The sequence below is a fragment of the Microcaecilia unicolor genome, chromosome 1 (assembly GCF_901765095.1).
Source record: "Microcaecilia unicolor chromosome 1, aMicUni1.1, whole genome shotgun sequence".
Taxonomy (NCBI): domain Eukaryota; kingdom Metazoa; phylum Chordata; class Amphibia; order Gymnophiona; family Siphonopidae; genus Microcaecilia; species Microcaecilia unicolor.
Window position 1 is genome coordinate 233,592,670 of NC_044031.1, and position 16,950 is coordinate 233,609,619.

Sequence of the window (16,950 nt, forward strand, 5' to 3'; positions counted from 1 at the left end):
CATTTCTCTTGTAGACATTTTCTGTACAAAAATGTCTATCTGTGAGCCATTTTCGAAAAAGAAACCCAGACGGTTTTCCTGTTCAATAATGGATGGGTTTTTTTGCATGTAATGAGCAAAACATCCTAATTCTGACTTGGACATTTTTTTCCAAAATGCCCTCTAAACCAATAATAATATTTGAAAGCAGCAAAAATAGCCACTGTATGCACACACAGAGAAAAGAATTCTCAAATTAAGGTCAGGTTCAATCCCCTCTTGGGTCATTTGTATTTAAATCTTAATAACTCAAGGGGGAAAAGAAGAAAGTTAGGCATAACCTTACCTGGTGGATTCTACACCACCTGCCCATAATCTGATGAACAATTCTGTTCACTGCATAGGTCTGTGTCCTGAAGAGCTGCTGGTTGGGATTAGAGTAATTCTTCACCCTCTGAGCTCGAAATAACTAAGCTCCAGCAGCAGAACTCATCCTTTGCTTGCATTCTGGATCAAGTAGCAGTAGAAGAGTCAGGATACAAATTGGTTTGGGTGTAACCAATGTAGAATATTGAGAAGAATTCTTCCACGGATAGAAACAGGGGTAGTGGAACACCTTTTTGGGTTGGGAGAACCAAAGAAACCAATTATCTGCCCCACCCCCAAGCTCTCTAGTCACTGATGCTGTGTCCGGCAAAATACTGGTGGGGCCATGGCCCCTGTGGCTCACCCCATTGTGCTGGTTATGGGTAGAAACCAGCTGCAAGTAACTTCTTGTCTTTAAGAAGTAAACAGAGGACAGAGCCATCTCTTTTTCCCTTTCTGAGAATGTCTTAGTGGTCACAGTGGTTTTGACACCAGTGGAAATAGCAGTTTAACCTCCTGGAATTGTCGCTGCACTTCAGAGAAATGTTACACCGGAGGTATCTGGACTATGGTGGCACAGGTGGATGATATTTTGTTTCATGCTATTATATAAATGTAAATGTACTTAAGAAGCAGTGTGAAAGTTTAAAACTCACAACAATAGGTTAGGAAATCTAAAGAGGAGTGTGAATAGCATTGGAAGTCTTGTTTTGGACTGACAAACTCCCAGAATGGCTTTCATCAAAGATCATTTGACCCTGTGTCAGTGGCGTAGGAAGGGGGGGGCGGGGGGGGGGTCCGCCCCGGGTGCACGCCGCTGGGGGGTGTCGGCTCTGCGCTGGTGCACTGCCTTCTCTGCCCCGGAACAGGTTACTTCCTGTTCCGGGACAGAGAGAGCAGTGAACCAGCGCGGAGCCGACACACCCCAAGAACGTGCAGTCGGGGCAGATCGGCCCTCCTGCCCGTCCCTCGCCGCAGGTATGCGCTCCGGGGGGGAAGGTATGCGCTCCGGGGGGGTGCGCTCCAGCGGGAGGAGGGTGCGCCGTGCTGCACCCGGGGGGGGGGGTGCAGCGGCGACCCACCCCGGGTGTCAGCTCCCCTCGCTACGGCTCTGCCCTGTGTAATAAAATAGAACCTTGGAGAACTCTTCCAAGGCATAGGACTTGCATTTAACCAATGTTCCTAAAATTAGCAAACCCAAGGAGTTTCCTCAGTAAGGCCAACACACAATCCCTCCACTAGAAAACACTATGCACAAACGTGTATAAAAACACCCTAAGAACCATACCATACCATAATTGATGCGTAAATTAGGTGCAGAGTGGGTGTATTCTATAATAATGCACATTGATTTTAGAAACGCCCATGACCTGCCCATTCCACTCCCATAACCATGCCCACTTTTCAACTATGGGCCCTGTTTACTAAGGTGCATTAACATTTTTAACGTGCCTACAATTAGCGCATGCGCTGTGTAGGCACCTCTAGGGATATTGTAGGTGCGTACACTGTTAATGCGCATACATGTTTAACATGCTTTATGTTTCAATGATTTTTTATTGATGAACAGCTTAATAAACAGAGATACAACAATTCACCATAAAGACAAACAAAGGAACTTCCTTGTTGGCACTCAGCTCGTGGTATCTCGTTGACCTTAACATCAAGAAAATTCAGTTTGCATTTTCTTCCTCCCACCCCCTTATCTTAAAGGTCCAAACAACTCTTGAACCAACAATATGGGATACAAATCCCGCAAAAGTCAATGAAACAGCTGCAGCTGTGCTCATAACATAAAACTGAACCACAAACAGTATGTAGCTGTGCGCTGCAGCATCCAGTGCCTGGTCTCTCATATGTTCCCTCCCCTCCCCACCCCTTCCAACCCCTTTTAAGTAACCATATACCGTAAATAGACCAGTACAACCCCAATCTACCACATCATCCTAAGTACACAACAATTCCCTTATATTAGAACCTTCATCCACGAGACACCCATCGACCCCTTCCTACCCACCCCCCAAAGGAACTATCTTACTAACTCAGCTCCCTCCACGGCGGGAAGGAGATAACAGAACTAAAGGAGCCAACAAGTATATCTGTCAGGAATGTTGCATATCTTGGCATCCACTAAAAATTGTCTGCTCAAGAATTCACGATCACAGCAGTGCACCTTTACTCTTATAGTCCACTACCATGATGTTAAATCCCAAGAACACCTTATACCGCTATATCCCTCTCCAACCCATACATAACATAGTAACATAGTAGATGACGGCAGAAAAAGACCTGCACGGTCCATCCAGTCTGCCCAACAAGACAACTCATGTGTGCTACTTTTGTGCATACCCTACTTTGATTTGTACCTGTGCTCTTCAGGGCACAGACTGAATAAGTCTGCCCAGCACTTGCCCCGCCTCCCAACCACCAGCCCCGCCTCCCAACCACCGGCTCTGGCACAGACCATATAAGTCTGCCCAGCACTATCCCCGCCTCCCACCACCGGCTCTGGCACAGACCGTATAAGTACTACCAGTATTCCCTCCCAGGGCCCCAATAGAGTAGTCCGATCTCATTGGTGAAATTAAAAACACCGCTAGCAGAAAGGAGAAGAAAAAAGAAAGAAAAAGAAGAGAAAAGAGAAAAAAAACACAGTTCAAAGCTTGTTTAATATCAAACTCCGTGCTTTGGGTGACAGCGACTATATATAGCATTCCCAGATACCCAGAAATGCCTTCCGCCTCTAAGGGGAGGATCACACCCCCTGCGCTCCATGACCAAAAGTTCATGAAATTGATTCCTCCAATGCCAATATTCCGGTGGTGTCTCGCTCGTCCATGTGCCCATAATAAGTTTTTTCCCCACTATACTGGCTTTGCGAATGAGCTGCTGAGTCCCCCCTTCCACATATTCGGAAGACTTCATACTTATCCATTAGTATTCCCTGGGAAGAAAACGGGATTCGAAGTCCCACCAGGGATTCCAGGTATCCAAATATCTGTTTCCAAAAAGCCTGAATCAGGTTACACTCCCAAAAAGAGTGATACAATGTGCCCTCCCTCTGTTTACACTTTGAACAAAGCGGGTCCCCAACTCCCCCAAATTTAAACACTTGATTCTTAGCCATATACGCTCAATAAATGATTCTATACTGGCATTCTCGCAATCCTGCATTTACTGAGATCTGGGGAATGCAGGATATCAGTTTCCGAACATCTAACTGCAGTTGCGGCTGTCCCAGATCTGCCACCCAACTCCACATGTTTAACATGCTTTAAAAACACTAACGTGCCTATAACCTGGATTAATAAACAGGGCCCTATGTGATTTAGAATTTAAGCACACCACATTACAGAATACGCTTAGCGAGTTGAGCATATAAATCTTAATTAATGCCAATGAGTGCTGATAATTGCTTGTTAAGTTGCATGCATTGTTATAGAATACGCTTTAATTTCCACACAGAAATTAAGGCACCATATATAGAATCATGGGGATTATGGCCATTTTGTAAACTTTGATTGTTTGAATTCATTTATCCAGACCTTACATGCACATGGTATTGCTTGTTAAACCCAAAGGTGAAACCTAAGGGTGGTTAAACAATTTGGTATAAACTGTGTTGTGCTGTAGAAGTTGTTTACTTTTGCAATGTGTGAATGGATGCCTGTTCTGGGGTGTGCATGTCATAATGTTTGGCTATGATTTCTGAACATGCAGTATCATTAAAGGACAGACTTTTAAATGCCCAGTTGGATATATATGATAATCTCAACTTTGTTAAATGTTTCAGACATATCCATCTACTTGCTCCTATGATGTTGCTGAATTCTACTGTATTTCCAAATGTAAACCACATTGAATCCGAGTTTGCTTGGGATAATGTGGGATATAAATGTCAAATTTAAAAAAAATCCTTTATCCTCTACCTCTTAAGGCACTGCCTATCCAACTGGATGGTGATGGCGCAAGGAAAGCAAGTTTGGTCCAATGAAGACTAATTCAAAATATCCTGTCCCTTAGCTGGGCTCTAGTATTACCATATTGAAAATGTGACCATACCATACCTTTGTGGTTATGTTCCACTAACAGGTTAAACGATTGGTTGTGTGTGTGTGTGTGTGTGTGTGTCTGAAAGAGAGAGAGTGAGACTGTCTCCTCTATCCCCTGCCCCCCCCCCCCCCCCGTAGCCACCCAGGGATTCTCCTCTCTCCCCTGCCCCCCTTCAGCCAACCACCGATTCTCCTCTCTCCCCTGCCCCCCCTCTCCAGCCACCTGCCGATTCTCCTCTGTCCTCGCCCCTGCCGCCATGCCCCCCATGTCACCACCGCTCACCCCTCCACCCCTCAAGGTCGCCACCGCTCCCCTCCAACCCCCCCCCCCAATGTTGCCGCAGCCACTGCTCCCCCTCCCCCCTCTCCATCCGCCCAGCCACCCACCCACCCAACAGACGTGCCAAGCACGGCACCGCAGGCAGCCTCTCCTCTCGCCTCTCACGTCACTGCCCCTGGAGGACGACCCCGGAGGAGCGCAGCGACGTGAGAGGAGGGGCTGCAGAGCCAACAGCCAATCCTGATGGCTGCCTGCGGTGCCGTGCTTGCTTCATAAAAACAGCTGATGGTGTTTTTGTATCGGACGCTGCTGCTGAAGCAGCAGTGGCCAGAAATCGGAGCTGTTGCCGCCTGTGTCGCTGGAGACTTGGCAGGTCTGTTGGGTGGGTGGGAGGGTGGGCCTGGAGGGAAAATGTCTGGGCGGATGGAGAGGGGGGAGTAGTGGCTGCGGTGACCTCGGGGTGGGTTGTGGAAGGGGGGAGCAGTGGGGACCTTGGTGGGGGGGATGCAGGGGTGAGCGGTGGTGACCTCGGGGGGGGGGGCATGGTGGCAGGGGCGGGCTCCTGCAACGTTCTAATGTTTCTCTCTGCGTTCGTGACGTCAGGAGATGGTTACGATCCCAGTGAGACACATTCGAACGTTGAAGGAGCAAATTATTATATTAGATTACATAACCTTTGGATGCATGACTAGGAACACAAACACACATTTATTTATGCAATATCACGATTGCTCATGTACAGCCACAAAACAACCTCTTAGAGTGGATAGTGTTCACATGAGCACCTTCTACTATCCGCCCGAAAGAAGAGATAAAGAGTTTTCAGTTTGGGCACAATAAAAGTCATCACAAGAAAAAAAAATATAAGAAACCCAATGGACTGCATTAGGGGCTTATAACCCATTTAGTTTATGTTTAAACAAAAGAGATCTGCATGAAACAAAATATTTATTTTTATTATTTTGACATAAAACCACTTATCCCTGAAACATGGTCAAAACAGAATAATCCATCTGTGTATCTAAAATGTAAACTTCTACGAAAGAGATGAAGTGAAGATGTGATTCTACGTGCCCCAATGAAAGGAGAGTTTTATTTTATTTCCATTTAATTTAAATATATTCCATCTTTATAACACCAGGCAGATTGCAACAGTTAAGACGAACCCGTCAAGAAACAGGGTATCCTCACTTAAATTTGGCCATGTATTACTGTATTCTATAGAACAGTGTAGAAAAATTAGCACAAAATACAGTTTATTACTGCAGTTTGTTAAGCTGTTTTAGTGATATTCAGTTTTATTTCATGGTATATATCTACGTATGGGAAGCGTTCAAATTAATAAAAAAGCTGTCAAATAAGGTTTTTTTTTTTTCATCCTTTATCCTCCACCTTTTAAGATGCTGCCTATCCAACTGCTAACAGCTTTTTACAGATGGACCAAACATAGGCAGTCCGTTATTTCTAATAATCTTTTTTGCTATTCTTTTCAATAGTGTTTGCTATTGTTTTTAGTAAACTACAATGGCAGCAAGCTCTGCCTACTGCCTTCAGCCCACATAATGGGCCAGATAGGTTCATGTCATCTTCTATTCTCAATCTAACCTCCTTGAAGCCCACCTTGCTGTTCACCTTCCCCCTTTGCTCAGTGATGTAACAAATTTTCAAATGGTTAAATCCCAATTTTATTTATTTATTTATTTGTAACATTTGTACCCCGCACTATCCCACTCAATAGCAGGCTCAATGCGGCTTACATAGTAAAACGGGTTAACAAAATAAATAAATAAATGGTTGCATTCCACTCACAAGGCCGCTGCCATAGCAAAATATGTCAGTTAGAAAGCTCTCTTTCTCTCTCAAACAATTTACCTCAGTGAGAGAGCTATCCTTCCTTTTTTATTTTCCAAATGTCATCGGCAGCGATTCCCATAACCTGCCCTGCAGCCAGAACTGGCTTCTTCTCTCTACTGCGGCCCGCCTCTGAGGAAGCAGAAAGTTACATCAGAGAGGTGGGCCGCAGTACAGAGAAGAAGCCACTGCCGATGGCAGGGCAGCTTATGGGAATCGCTGCTGCCACCAACTTTTGGAAAACAAAAAAGAATGTAGACTCGGGGAAGGGGGTTGAGAAAGGAAGGGGGAGAAGCCAAACCAGAGCCGGTGTAGGAGGTGGCATGGATTGATGTAGGCCCGGGAGGAAGGAGATATTCAAGCATTTAGGCCAGCCAGCTGGCAGTAGTGGCAAGATGCCGCTCTATGAAGAGTGCTGCCTGAGGCCCCTGCCTCAGTTGGCCTTATATTAGGACTGCCATTTGTTCTTAGGTGCTAATTTCTTCTGCAGTTATGTGTGCTAAGTGTACGTAAATGCAGGCATGCAGGTTTAGGATTGCCCATTTAATTTATAAGGTGCCACCAGCCTCTGTCATTTTTTTTCAGTTTTGGATTAACATGGTTACCTCTCTGGAACAAAGGATATATTGAACTAATAACACAACAATGCCTCTGAAGTAGTTTTTGAAAATTGGAATATGGATCTCTTTACCCAGCTTTGGAGGCAAATCCTATCATGGCCAATACTGATGGGAAAAGCAGGGAATGAATATTGAACCCCCCTGGTTTTGAATTCTATATATGGTGACCAAAGTTAGCTGTTAGGAATATCTGCACTAAACTAGTATTTTGCAAAGGGCACCCTGTGGGGAAAGCCCTTACAGAATACTAGTTTAGCGTGGATTTCATGCCTACCATTGGGCACAAGCACTTAAGCCTGCTGAACCCTGGGGTAAATGCTGGTGTGCAGCTAATAGCATTTGGGCATGTAAATGACCCTATTCTATAACTAATTACTTTGCACTCAGATCTAGGATTTACCCCCAATTTGGGCACCCAAAATTTGGTGATCTATATAGAATCCAGGAGATTTTGTCTAACTTGCTATTCTATTTTTATGAGGCTCACCCTTCTCTTTTTTGTTATGTTTATTTTAAGTCTACAGGGGCCCAGGTGCAAGTAGCAGGGGATATGCTACCAAATTCAACAGAGCGTGCTGTCACTATATCGGGCACTCCTGATGCCATCATTCAGTGTGTGAAACAAATCTGCGTGGTTATGCTAGAGGTAGGATATCACATCACACCTTTGAAACTGTTATGATCATTCCAGCATGTCCGCATATGTTATTGTGGTTAAGAGAAAGTTGAAGGTCCATTGGTTGCCATGGTAAAGATGTTTTAAAACATTAGCAAAATTGGAACGGTCACACAGTTTTCTTTACTACTGGTAAGACATGATTTGGAATATGTTTTGGTCAAACAAGGAGAGAAATTTTGTTTGTCTACATATACCCTTTCACCAAGATAGTGTTACTGTCTTTACACTGAAAGAATGCCAAGTAGTGGTTATGCCTGTATCAACATTGTGAGCTGGCTCTTGAAGACATAACAGGAACCTCAAATATAAGAGAGTACGAACTTCTACTGCAAGGTGTACACTGTGTGGAGATCCTCAATGCCAGCATCTTAGCAAGTGTCGACATCGAAGCAGTCAGGACTCCCCGCGACATCAGGGAAGAAAGCTTCCCCAGGGTCAAAAGTTAGGACTGAGCCCTGGGGCCTTTCAGGGCATGGATATGGCTCCACCAGGCCGAGTCAGGCACAGACTCCAGCAGCTGACTGTAACTATACTGAAGAGTCTGATTGGGTCCACTCCTGGGATTCAGAGGAAGACCCACATTATTTCTCAGAGGAATCATATGGACTTCCCTCTTATCCTCTCCTCCTCAAGAGAGATAAAAATCCCATCCTGAGGGACTCTCTTTCATGGGTTTTGTGAGGGAGATGGCAGCCGCTGTCCCGTTTAAGTTAGAAACTGAGGAAGAGGCCAGAGCGCTGAGATGTTGACTGTTCTGGGCTACAAGTCACCTCCTAAGGGAGGGATCACTATGCCATTGCACCATATCCTTCAGGACACACTGATGAAGAACTGGGAATCTCCTCTGTCAGTTTAGGTCGCTCCCAAGAAAGTGGATGTGCAATACCATATCCAGAAGTCTCTCGGATTTGAGAAGGTGCAACTTCCACACTATTGTTTGGTGATCGAACCTGCTCTCAAATGGGCTAGGAGTTTCAGGTCTCATGCCTCAGCACCTTAGACTCATTTGGGAGAAACACTTTTCAGGCCTCGATGCTCACTGCCCATATCCAGTCCTACCAGCTCTACATAAGCCTCTACTTGGAGTCTTTGGAAAACAGTACACTCAAACTTGGGGGTTCTCTCCCTCAGGAGCAGGCTGAAGAGCTTCGCCAGTTGGCCAATAAGCAGATAGAGTGTATGACACACACTCATGACATACACTCATGTCCAAACTCTAAAGCATGGGTGTGGGAATGCACAGACTCTCAGGGCTGCGTGTTTCTGACCTAGAACCAGCTAGGTTCAGGAGAGGTTAGTGGATGTCCCTTACCAAGGAGACAATCTAGTTGGGGATAAGGTGGAAGAGGTTGCTGATTGTATCAAGAAGCATACCAACACCATCCACACTTTATCTCTGCACCCTCCATCTGCTACATCTTCCACTGGAAGATTTCCGAGTGAGCCTAAGCAGCAGAGCTATAACTCTCAAAGGCATAGGTTTCTGCCACCTTCTCGTTCCACCCAGGTGGTGTCCAAGGCCTCGCCAGCCCCATACCCAGAATCCCTAACAGGCTCCCCAGTCAAAGCAGGGAACGGGCTTTTGACTGGCTCCTGAGGAGCATAGCCATGCTCCAAATAACCATCCCAGATGGCCTACTGGTACTGAGGAGGCTGAATTTTTATCATCACAGGTGGCCCTTTGTAATCTCTGGCCAGTGGGTTCTTCAAATAGTCCATCTCTGTTATGCCTTGAATTGGTGTCAAGAGCACCTTGAATTGGTGTCTTGGAGGGCATCAAGAACATCTTATCTCAGCTCTCAATTTAAGCAGTTACTTGTAAAGGAAATCTCCGTCCTTCCACTGGCCAGTGCAGTTGAAATCGTACCACAGGGTCAGAACAGACTTAAAGTCAGAAGGAAACAAACAAATCATCAGATTTCAGTATGTGAGAATTATATTTTTATCTCTTACAGATAAGTCTCTCACTCTAAACTTTGGCAAGTTCAGTAAAGCAAAATGTATTTTCACAAATCACAAGCCAATGGAGTGACACTGAAATGGATCTTCTGAACTCAGTGTTATGTACTGAATATGTTCTTATTCAGTGTTTATGTACTGATTCTATTCAGAAACTTAATCCTGGGCTTACTTGTTACCAAGAATTGACTCCAATCCTTAATCTCATTCATTAGTTAATACAGTTGATGACAAGATAAAACAAATCAATCACTTATACTTGTGTTAAGATGAATTAGGAATCTGTATGTACAGAGTGAGTCCATGTCTGTGATTAGCTCCTCTTCCAAAGAGGAGAACCTGTCAGTGACTGGTACTTGAAATTCTGGAACACAGAACTAACAGTACCACAGCAACCACACAGGTAAAAAATCACTATGAATTACTACCCTGAGAGGAAAAAACAAGTAGCAGTTTATTGCTTCAACATGGAGAGTTCAAGCCTTCTACACGTTAGATCTATGACCTACAGCTACCATTTCTCTCAATTTTTCCTCAGAGAGCAATCAGAGGGAGGGGGGAATTATGCTTTTCCCTGCATGTAATGAAGTGTCGAGACAGAGCTTGGTCTCTGTTGTTAGGAAATCAAGGTCTTGGTGTCTAGAATGCTAGAGGAGCCCCCAGATATTTGGCTTATCTTTGGAGAACTTTTTGTCTATGATTTTTAAGAACTACATAGAGTGTAGGTTTATCATCTATTATGACTTGGAACACTGAATTCCCAAGGTGCTCTCCTAAATCTGATGGAGAAGTGGTCTGGCAGATGATTATACCAGAACTTGAATCTTCACTACTAAAAATCTCTTTTGGATGTAGATGGTTGGGACATAGCTTGAATAAGGTAGTACATCCATTTTCTAGGACACTCGTGGTGTGCACATTGACACTTGGTCTTGTTATTCAGTTGAGGCAGACATCACCTACTATCACCCATCCCAGGGTGAGTTGGTAGGCATATGGAACATCAGGTGGACCAGCATGTGATCCTCAAACCAATGCTGGCACATCTCTCCCTAACAGAAGTAGGATCTCAGCATTTGGGTCTAAAGGTTGCAGGTGCTTGACTATGAGCCTCAAATGAGAGTAGTGCTTTGCAAACTCTGGTGAAGGAATTTCATCCCTGTTATCAGGTATCTAATTACACTCGATGAGAGTAGGTAACTGTGTCTTGTTACTGTCATCTGTTGCTTCTATGACATATCTACTTGCTCTTCTCCCCATTACTCATGCAAAGCCTGAGCAAGTCTTGAGGCAGTAAGGAAAATAATCTCCTTGATTGCTGAACAAGTCGAAGAATTCAAACCTTGCCAGAGACTTGTTACTTTATTCATCTATGACAACATACATTTTGACTGCTTTCTGGGATTGTTCTTTAAGATATACTTTAGCTAAGCATATTTTGATACATGACTTTGCACTGTAACTTCTCCACACACTTGTGTGCAATTTGGAGTGACATTAAGTGTTGACATGTCTTGCTTTCTCTCCTCCCCAAAGTGGCTCAACTCAGGGACTGAGGTTTCTGTACGAGCAGCTTTAACTTTGTCAGGGTGTAGAGCGCTGATTTGTCAATCACTGTCACACTCTGTACATTTGATGGTGGCTTTGCAATCTTTAGCCATTTAATTGGCTGAAGAGCTACATCTGTAGCAAATTCTGTACTTTTTTAACAGTTCTTTTTGTTCCTTCAAGGGTTTCTCCCTAAACCCTCAACATTTTTAAAGAGGATGAGATTTTCTGTGTATAAGACACTGCCAATTTGGATCCTCTACTTTGTCTACAATAGGAGGATGATCATATGATTTGGATGCCGCAGGCAACACTCTGTCTTATTGACAGATACAGGCTTCCTGGTGCTGCTATACTCCTTGACTGGCTTCTCCTTCAGGAAGTGACTTGTCTTACTTCCTTCAGGTTTCTTAACCACGAAGCTAAGACCATTTCTCCTCTTTGCTAAGTCTCGTATGAACTTTGTGAAGACCGTGAAGGAGGATATTTCCCATTATTTTCTTCTTTATATTTTCTACCAACTGCTGACCATTTCTCTCTTATGTCATATGGTAGCTTTGCTAAAATGGGCTTTGTGCCTCGAGCTGAGTTCAACTGAGGAAGGCCTGGGAAGCTCTGTTCAGCTTTGGCTGTTCTAGCTCTTGAAGGAAGTCTCCAAACTCCAGTAGCTTATGGTTGTCTTTACCAGATATTTTTGGAAAGTTGTCCATTCTTTTGAACAGTAAGTCTTCTATAGCATCTGAGTTGCCATAGTACTGTTCAAATCTTTCTCACATCTCTTTTAATCCTTTTGCAGGGTTATTCAGATATATATGTTTCAACCCTTCCATATGTTCAGCTGATTCTTTTCCCTATTCAGCATCATGTTCATTTCTTGCTTTGGAGTGAGCTTCATATCTGCAATAGCATCCTTGAAGTCAAATTTCTATTCCCTGTAGCACTCAGGACAGCCATCGAACTGAGTAAGCTTTATACCTCCCAGGTCTGTGCAAGTCAGATACCTTACTAGATCTTCTTTTTCTGAAGTTTCAGGTGGAGACTTGCTCCTTGACTGGTTATTTGCTTGGGTTTCTTTGAAGACAGCTGTGGACTGTAGCTGCTTAGGTGCCTCATTATTGAGCAAAGGATATTTAGCTGGTCCTCTCCCTGACAGCAACTCTCAAACTCTTTCTTGCACCCAGTTTCCATGTAGCACTGGACTCTGGCTAAATCTTCTGTGGTGCATAAACCTGGAGCATCAGCCAGTGGCAGTTCATCTGTATGCATATGAGTGTGTGGATAACTGTGGTGGTGGTGTTGTTTAGCTTCTGTAGCAAGTTGTACCTTAGGCTTTCTTCTTTCAGGTGAGACAGCCCCTGGTGAAAGGGGAGATACTTCCTCAGAATATGAGGAATCCTTTGAGTTGGCTTGTGACTGTGTGCTATTGCACCCTGAAGTGTCATCACATAGGCTTCAGTTCACTGAGAAGGATCTTCACAGGTAATGTGACTAAGCTGGCTCTCTCAACCATCCTGCCTTATAGCTGGTTCAAGGGCCCTGGCTTCAACCTCAATAGCGGCTGATTCTTTGTCTTGTTGCAGCAGTTCCATGGCAATGTGTAATTTCACCTCCCTATATGTAGAGGCAGCAACAGTAGCAGCAGCATCAGCAGCTGCTTTCTTTCCCTCTTTTTCTCGTTTTAAGTTTCCATAGCTTCAGAACTGCATACAACTGACTATAGGAAACAAGTGATTTAATGGCTTCTGCTTTTGCCTATATCCAGATAGAAACAGAGCTAGTTGTGGACTTACATGAGTGGCTTGTTTTATGTGACCTTAAGGAGCGACTGGAGGAATGCCTTGAAGTACCAGAGTGTTGTGATGTGTCATCTCTGACAGTCTTGTTATTTGATTCTGCCTTTTTAATCGCATCTGTTACTACTATGTGATGCATTTGATGCAGGCTGTCTTGAAGACTGTGCTCATGCAAGCTATCCTCAGTATTAGTTCTTACTAAGAACTTAAGATAATTCTCTGCTGCTAGTTGATAATCTGTAAAACTGGCTTCTAATTGTACTACAGTGAAACCTCAGTTTTCGTTGACTTCGGATTTCGTCGGTTTTGGTTATCGTCGATTTTTTTCGCAAAAATTTCGTCTCGGTTTTCGTCGATCGCCTCGGATTTCGTCGGCATGCCCACACAGCTAATCTTGCGTTCTCACGTGTCGTTCTTCTGGGGCGTTGTTTCCGGTTGTGGGATCACACTGCTGCTGTTTTCGGACCCAAATTTTGTCGTTTTGCCACAGTACTGCTGCTACTGATTGAGTGCCTGTATCAAAGTCCCTGCAGGTATTAGGACCCAAATTTCGTCGTTTTGCCACAATACTGCTGCTACTGATTGAGTGCCTGTATCAAAGAAGGGAAGTGACCCCCCCCCCCCCCCCCCAGAAGCTGGTCCTAGTGGCAAAAGAACAAGAGGGGAAGTGACCTCCCCAGAAGCTGGTCCTAGTGGCAAAAGAACAAGAAGGGAAGTGACCCCCCAGATAGTGTCCTTATGAAGGGGGATTCCCCTTCCAAACAATAATCTCTGCTCCTCTCTCTCCATCTTCCATATACCAAGAAGTCTTCAGAAAGGTAAATGCCATGATAAATGTTCATTTATTCTATACACTAGTCTTTTTTATTCATTTAAAAGAAAAAATTGCTTGTTGCCTCGGTTTTCGTCGGTTTCGGTTTTCGTCGATAGTTTTCGGACAAATTATCGACGAAAACCGAGGTTTCACTGTATATGGTAACTGATGTTTGTAGTGGATTCAGACACTCTTTTCTATTAGTTGCTCAACTTTGTGCCATTTTCTGCTTAAGTTAGGCAGGTGTTCCTGTCTGTCTGCATTGTACTTGTGTAAGGACTTCTCTTTAAAATTATATAGTCTGTGAGGTCTGGTGGGCTCTTTCCTGTTTTCAGAGATTTCTTGTGCTGTGTGTATGGCATCCTCTATGTCAGCCTGAATTTTCTGTTCAGCTAGCTCATTTACTGCCTTTGAGCTGAGCTGTGCCATCATCTACAATCACACTGACAAGAATAAACTTTTTTTCTTTACAAGTGCTGCCCCAATTTGACTGCCCCTATCGGACCGACCGTTCACTTGTCTATTAGATTGTAAGCTCTTTGAGCAGGGACTGTCTCTCTTTGTTAAATTGTACAGCGCTGCGTAACCCTAGTAGCACGCTAGAAATGTTCAGTAGTAGTAGTAGTAGCACTGACATAGCTTGGCTGTGCTAGAATTGATACATTTGTTGCCAAGACAGCAAGTGGGGGCTGCTCACAGATTTCCTTATATGGCACACTAAGCTATTAACACTGTTCAGCTTCTGCAATCTAAGACTTTCCTGTCAGTTTCTGATCACACACTTATTTTTAAACTTTTCAATTATCACATTAATTTGTACTGATCACATTTCAATCCTGACAGTTCTCACATAGTCATCACAGCTAATCTGCAAGCAATCTTACACACATTGACTGATTTCTGCAGCATTTAGCTCTCACTGAAGCCAATCTGAAAACTGCTGACACAATTCTGATTCTCTGTCACTAAAGCTTTATGATGAAGAATCCTCTCAAATGCTATACTTCACTCTTCTGAACTCAAATTAGTGTTATGTACTATGTTGCTAAACTCAGACTTATGTACTGAGTCTATTCAGAAACTTAAACCCAGGGATGCATGTTACCAAGAATTGACTCCAATCCTTAAACCCATTCTTTAATATATTTGATGAAAAGATTAAAAAAATAATCACATAGTTGTGTTGAGATGGATTAGGATTTTGTACATAGAGTGAGCCTGTGTATGTAATTAGCCCCTCTTCCAGAAAGGAGAAAATGTCAGTGACTGTTACTTAAAATACTGAAACACAGAACTAACAGTATCACAGCAACTGCATAGCCACACATGTAAAAAATCACTATGAATTATTACCCTGAGAGGAAAAAAACAAGCAGCAGTTCATTGCCTCAACATGGAGAGTTCAAGCCCTCTACACATTGGATCTATGACCTAGGTACAGCTACCATCTCTCTCAGTTTTCAGAGAGCAATCAGAGGGAGGGGGAAGTCTGCTTCTCCCAGCATGCCCAGCGGCAGACAGCGACAAAGCTGCAAAAGACACTGAGAGCAGAACACAGGTGTTCTTAAAGGATAATTACAGAGGACTGCAGAAATGCAGGGACCTGGTCCATATAAAGACATGTAATCTGTTATACACAGATAGCACAAGCTGCCCTATGTAATGGGGGCAGAACAATGGGATTTGTGTGATCACTGCACTGTGTACCAGTGATAACTCTTGCTGCTGAATTTTGTCCAATGGTAACAATTTGGTAAACCCAAATAGATCCCATTATAGTTGCCTAAATGTGTTATCACTAAAGTCTGAAGTACCAACCTGAAATTATCAGGACTCAAAAATGGTTTTAATCTTCATTATCTCCAGTTTATAAAAATGTTTATGGACTACCAAACTCACATGAGGCCTTAATGATAACTGAGAATCAATTCATATTCCTAAATTCCTCAACTCTGAAACAAAATGAAATTTAAGATTTTCAATGTCCAAAATCCTTAATCAACAGCCACTGATTGTGATAGAAACATCAATTCAGATGTTTGGGTTATTTTCACATTTATACTTGGGGGCCCTTTTACCAAATGGCGGTGAAAAGTGGCCAATTTTCCAATTTTTAGTATTAATGGCCACATGCTAATGTTCCAACACAGGGGGGTGATCTCTTCAAATTAGCCTATATATCACAAAAACAATATAAGAGATACTTTTGTCAAAGTCTGAACTAGCCAGAATTTTTTAATTGTAAAGAGGCGTAAGGAGGAAAAAGCCTCAAGAAGCTCCCAGCATGATATAGCTAAGGGAGCAGGACTGCTTCATCACTGGCTTAAAAACCCTCCTCTATAGAACGTTATTATGCCTCTCAAAATTTAGCAAAAATGAATTAAGTCAAAACAAAATTCAGCCTTTGTCGGATCAGTAACACTTGCTCAACAATATAAACAGAAAGAGTTCTGTGCAGCGGCAATTAGAAAAAAACTTAGCTTTCTTTGGCTTCCTCTTTTGGTGCTTCCTTTTCCACAATCACAACCGTGACCTACGATGGCCAGCGTTTCGTTAGCCTGCTTCAGGGTCTGGCAGTCAGAAAGTGCTCTCCACACGTATCTTTGCAGGGGAGGAAGACAGAAACCCAACAAAATGGCCCCTCTATATATATAGCTAAATCAGGGCAACTTTATCGGTGAGGGGAGGGATAATCTTGGGGGGAGCTCACTGACTGGCTCTTTTAAGACGTGCCCGGAAGCATCAGGCTGTGGTTTTGTGGCCTTATGTTCCCAGGACGGTAGAATAACACTGCTTGAAGATAGCTCACAAGCAGCATTATTCATATAACACAGGAGTCAATAACCAGTTTCTGACTCTGTCGGTAAATCAAGGTGCGGTAGATGATGGTACAACTCAGCTCAAAAGGCAGTAAATGAGCTCTGAGTTTGGATTTACCATTTGGAACACAAGGATACTGTTGCCTACTCTCAGAAATTCACAGACGGGACACTCGGTACTATAGTACAA

At 43.6% G+C, this 16,950-nt stretch overlaps 1 protein-coding gene across 4 annotated transcripts in view; it reads left to right on the forward strand.

The window, feature by feature from the left end:
* Positions 1-16,950, forward strand: part of LOC115471036 (poly(rC)-binding protein 3-like) — a 1,141,923-nt gene that overhangs the window by 1,063,246 nt on the left and 61,727 nt on the right. For all 4 annotated transcript variants that reach the window (XM_030204708.1, XM_030204727.1, XM_030204715.1 and 1 more), the window contains one exon: positions 7,666-7,794. In XM_030204708.1, the coding sequence (XP_030060568.1) occupies positions 7,666-7,794 (129 nt within the window). The remainder of the gene's footprint in view (positions 1-7,665; positions 7,795-16,950) is intronic.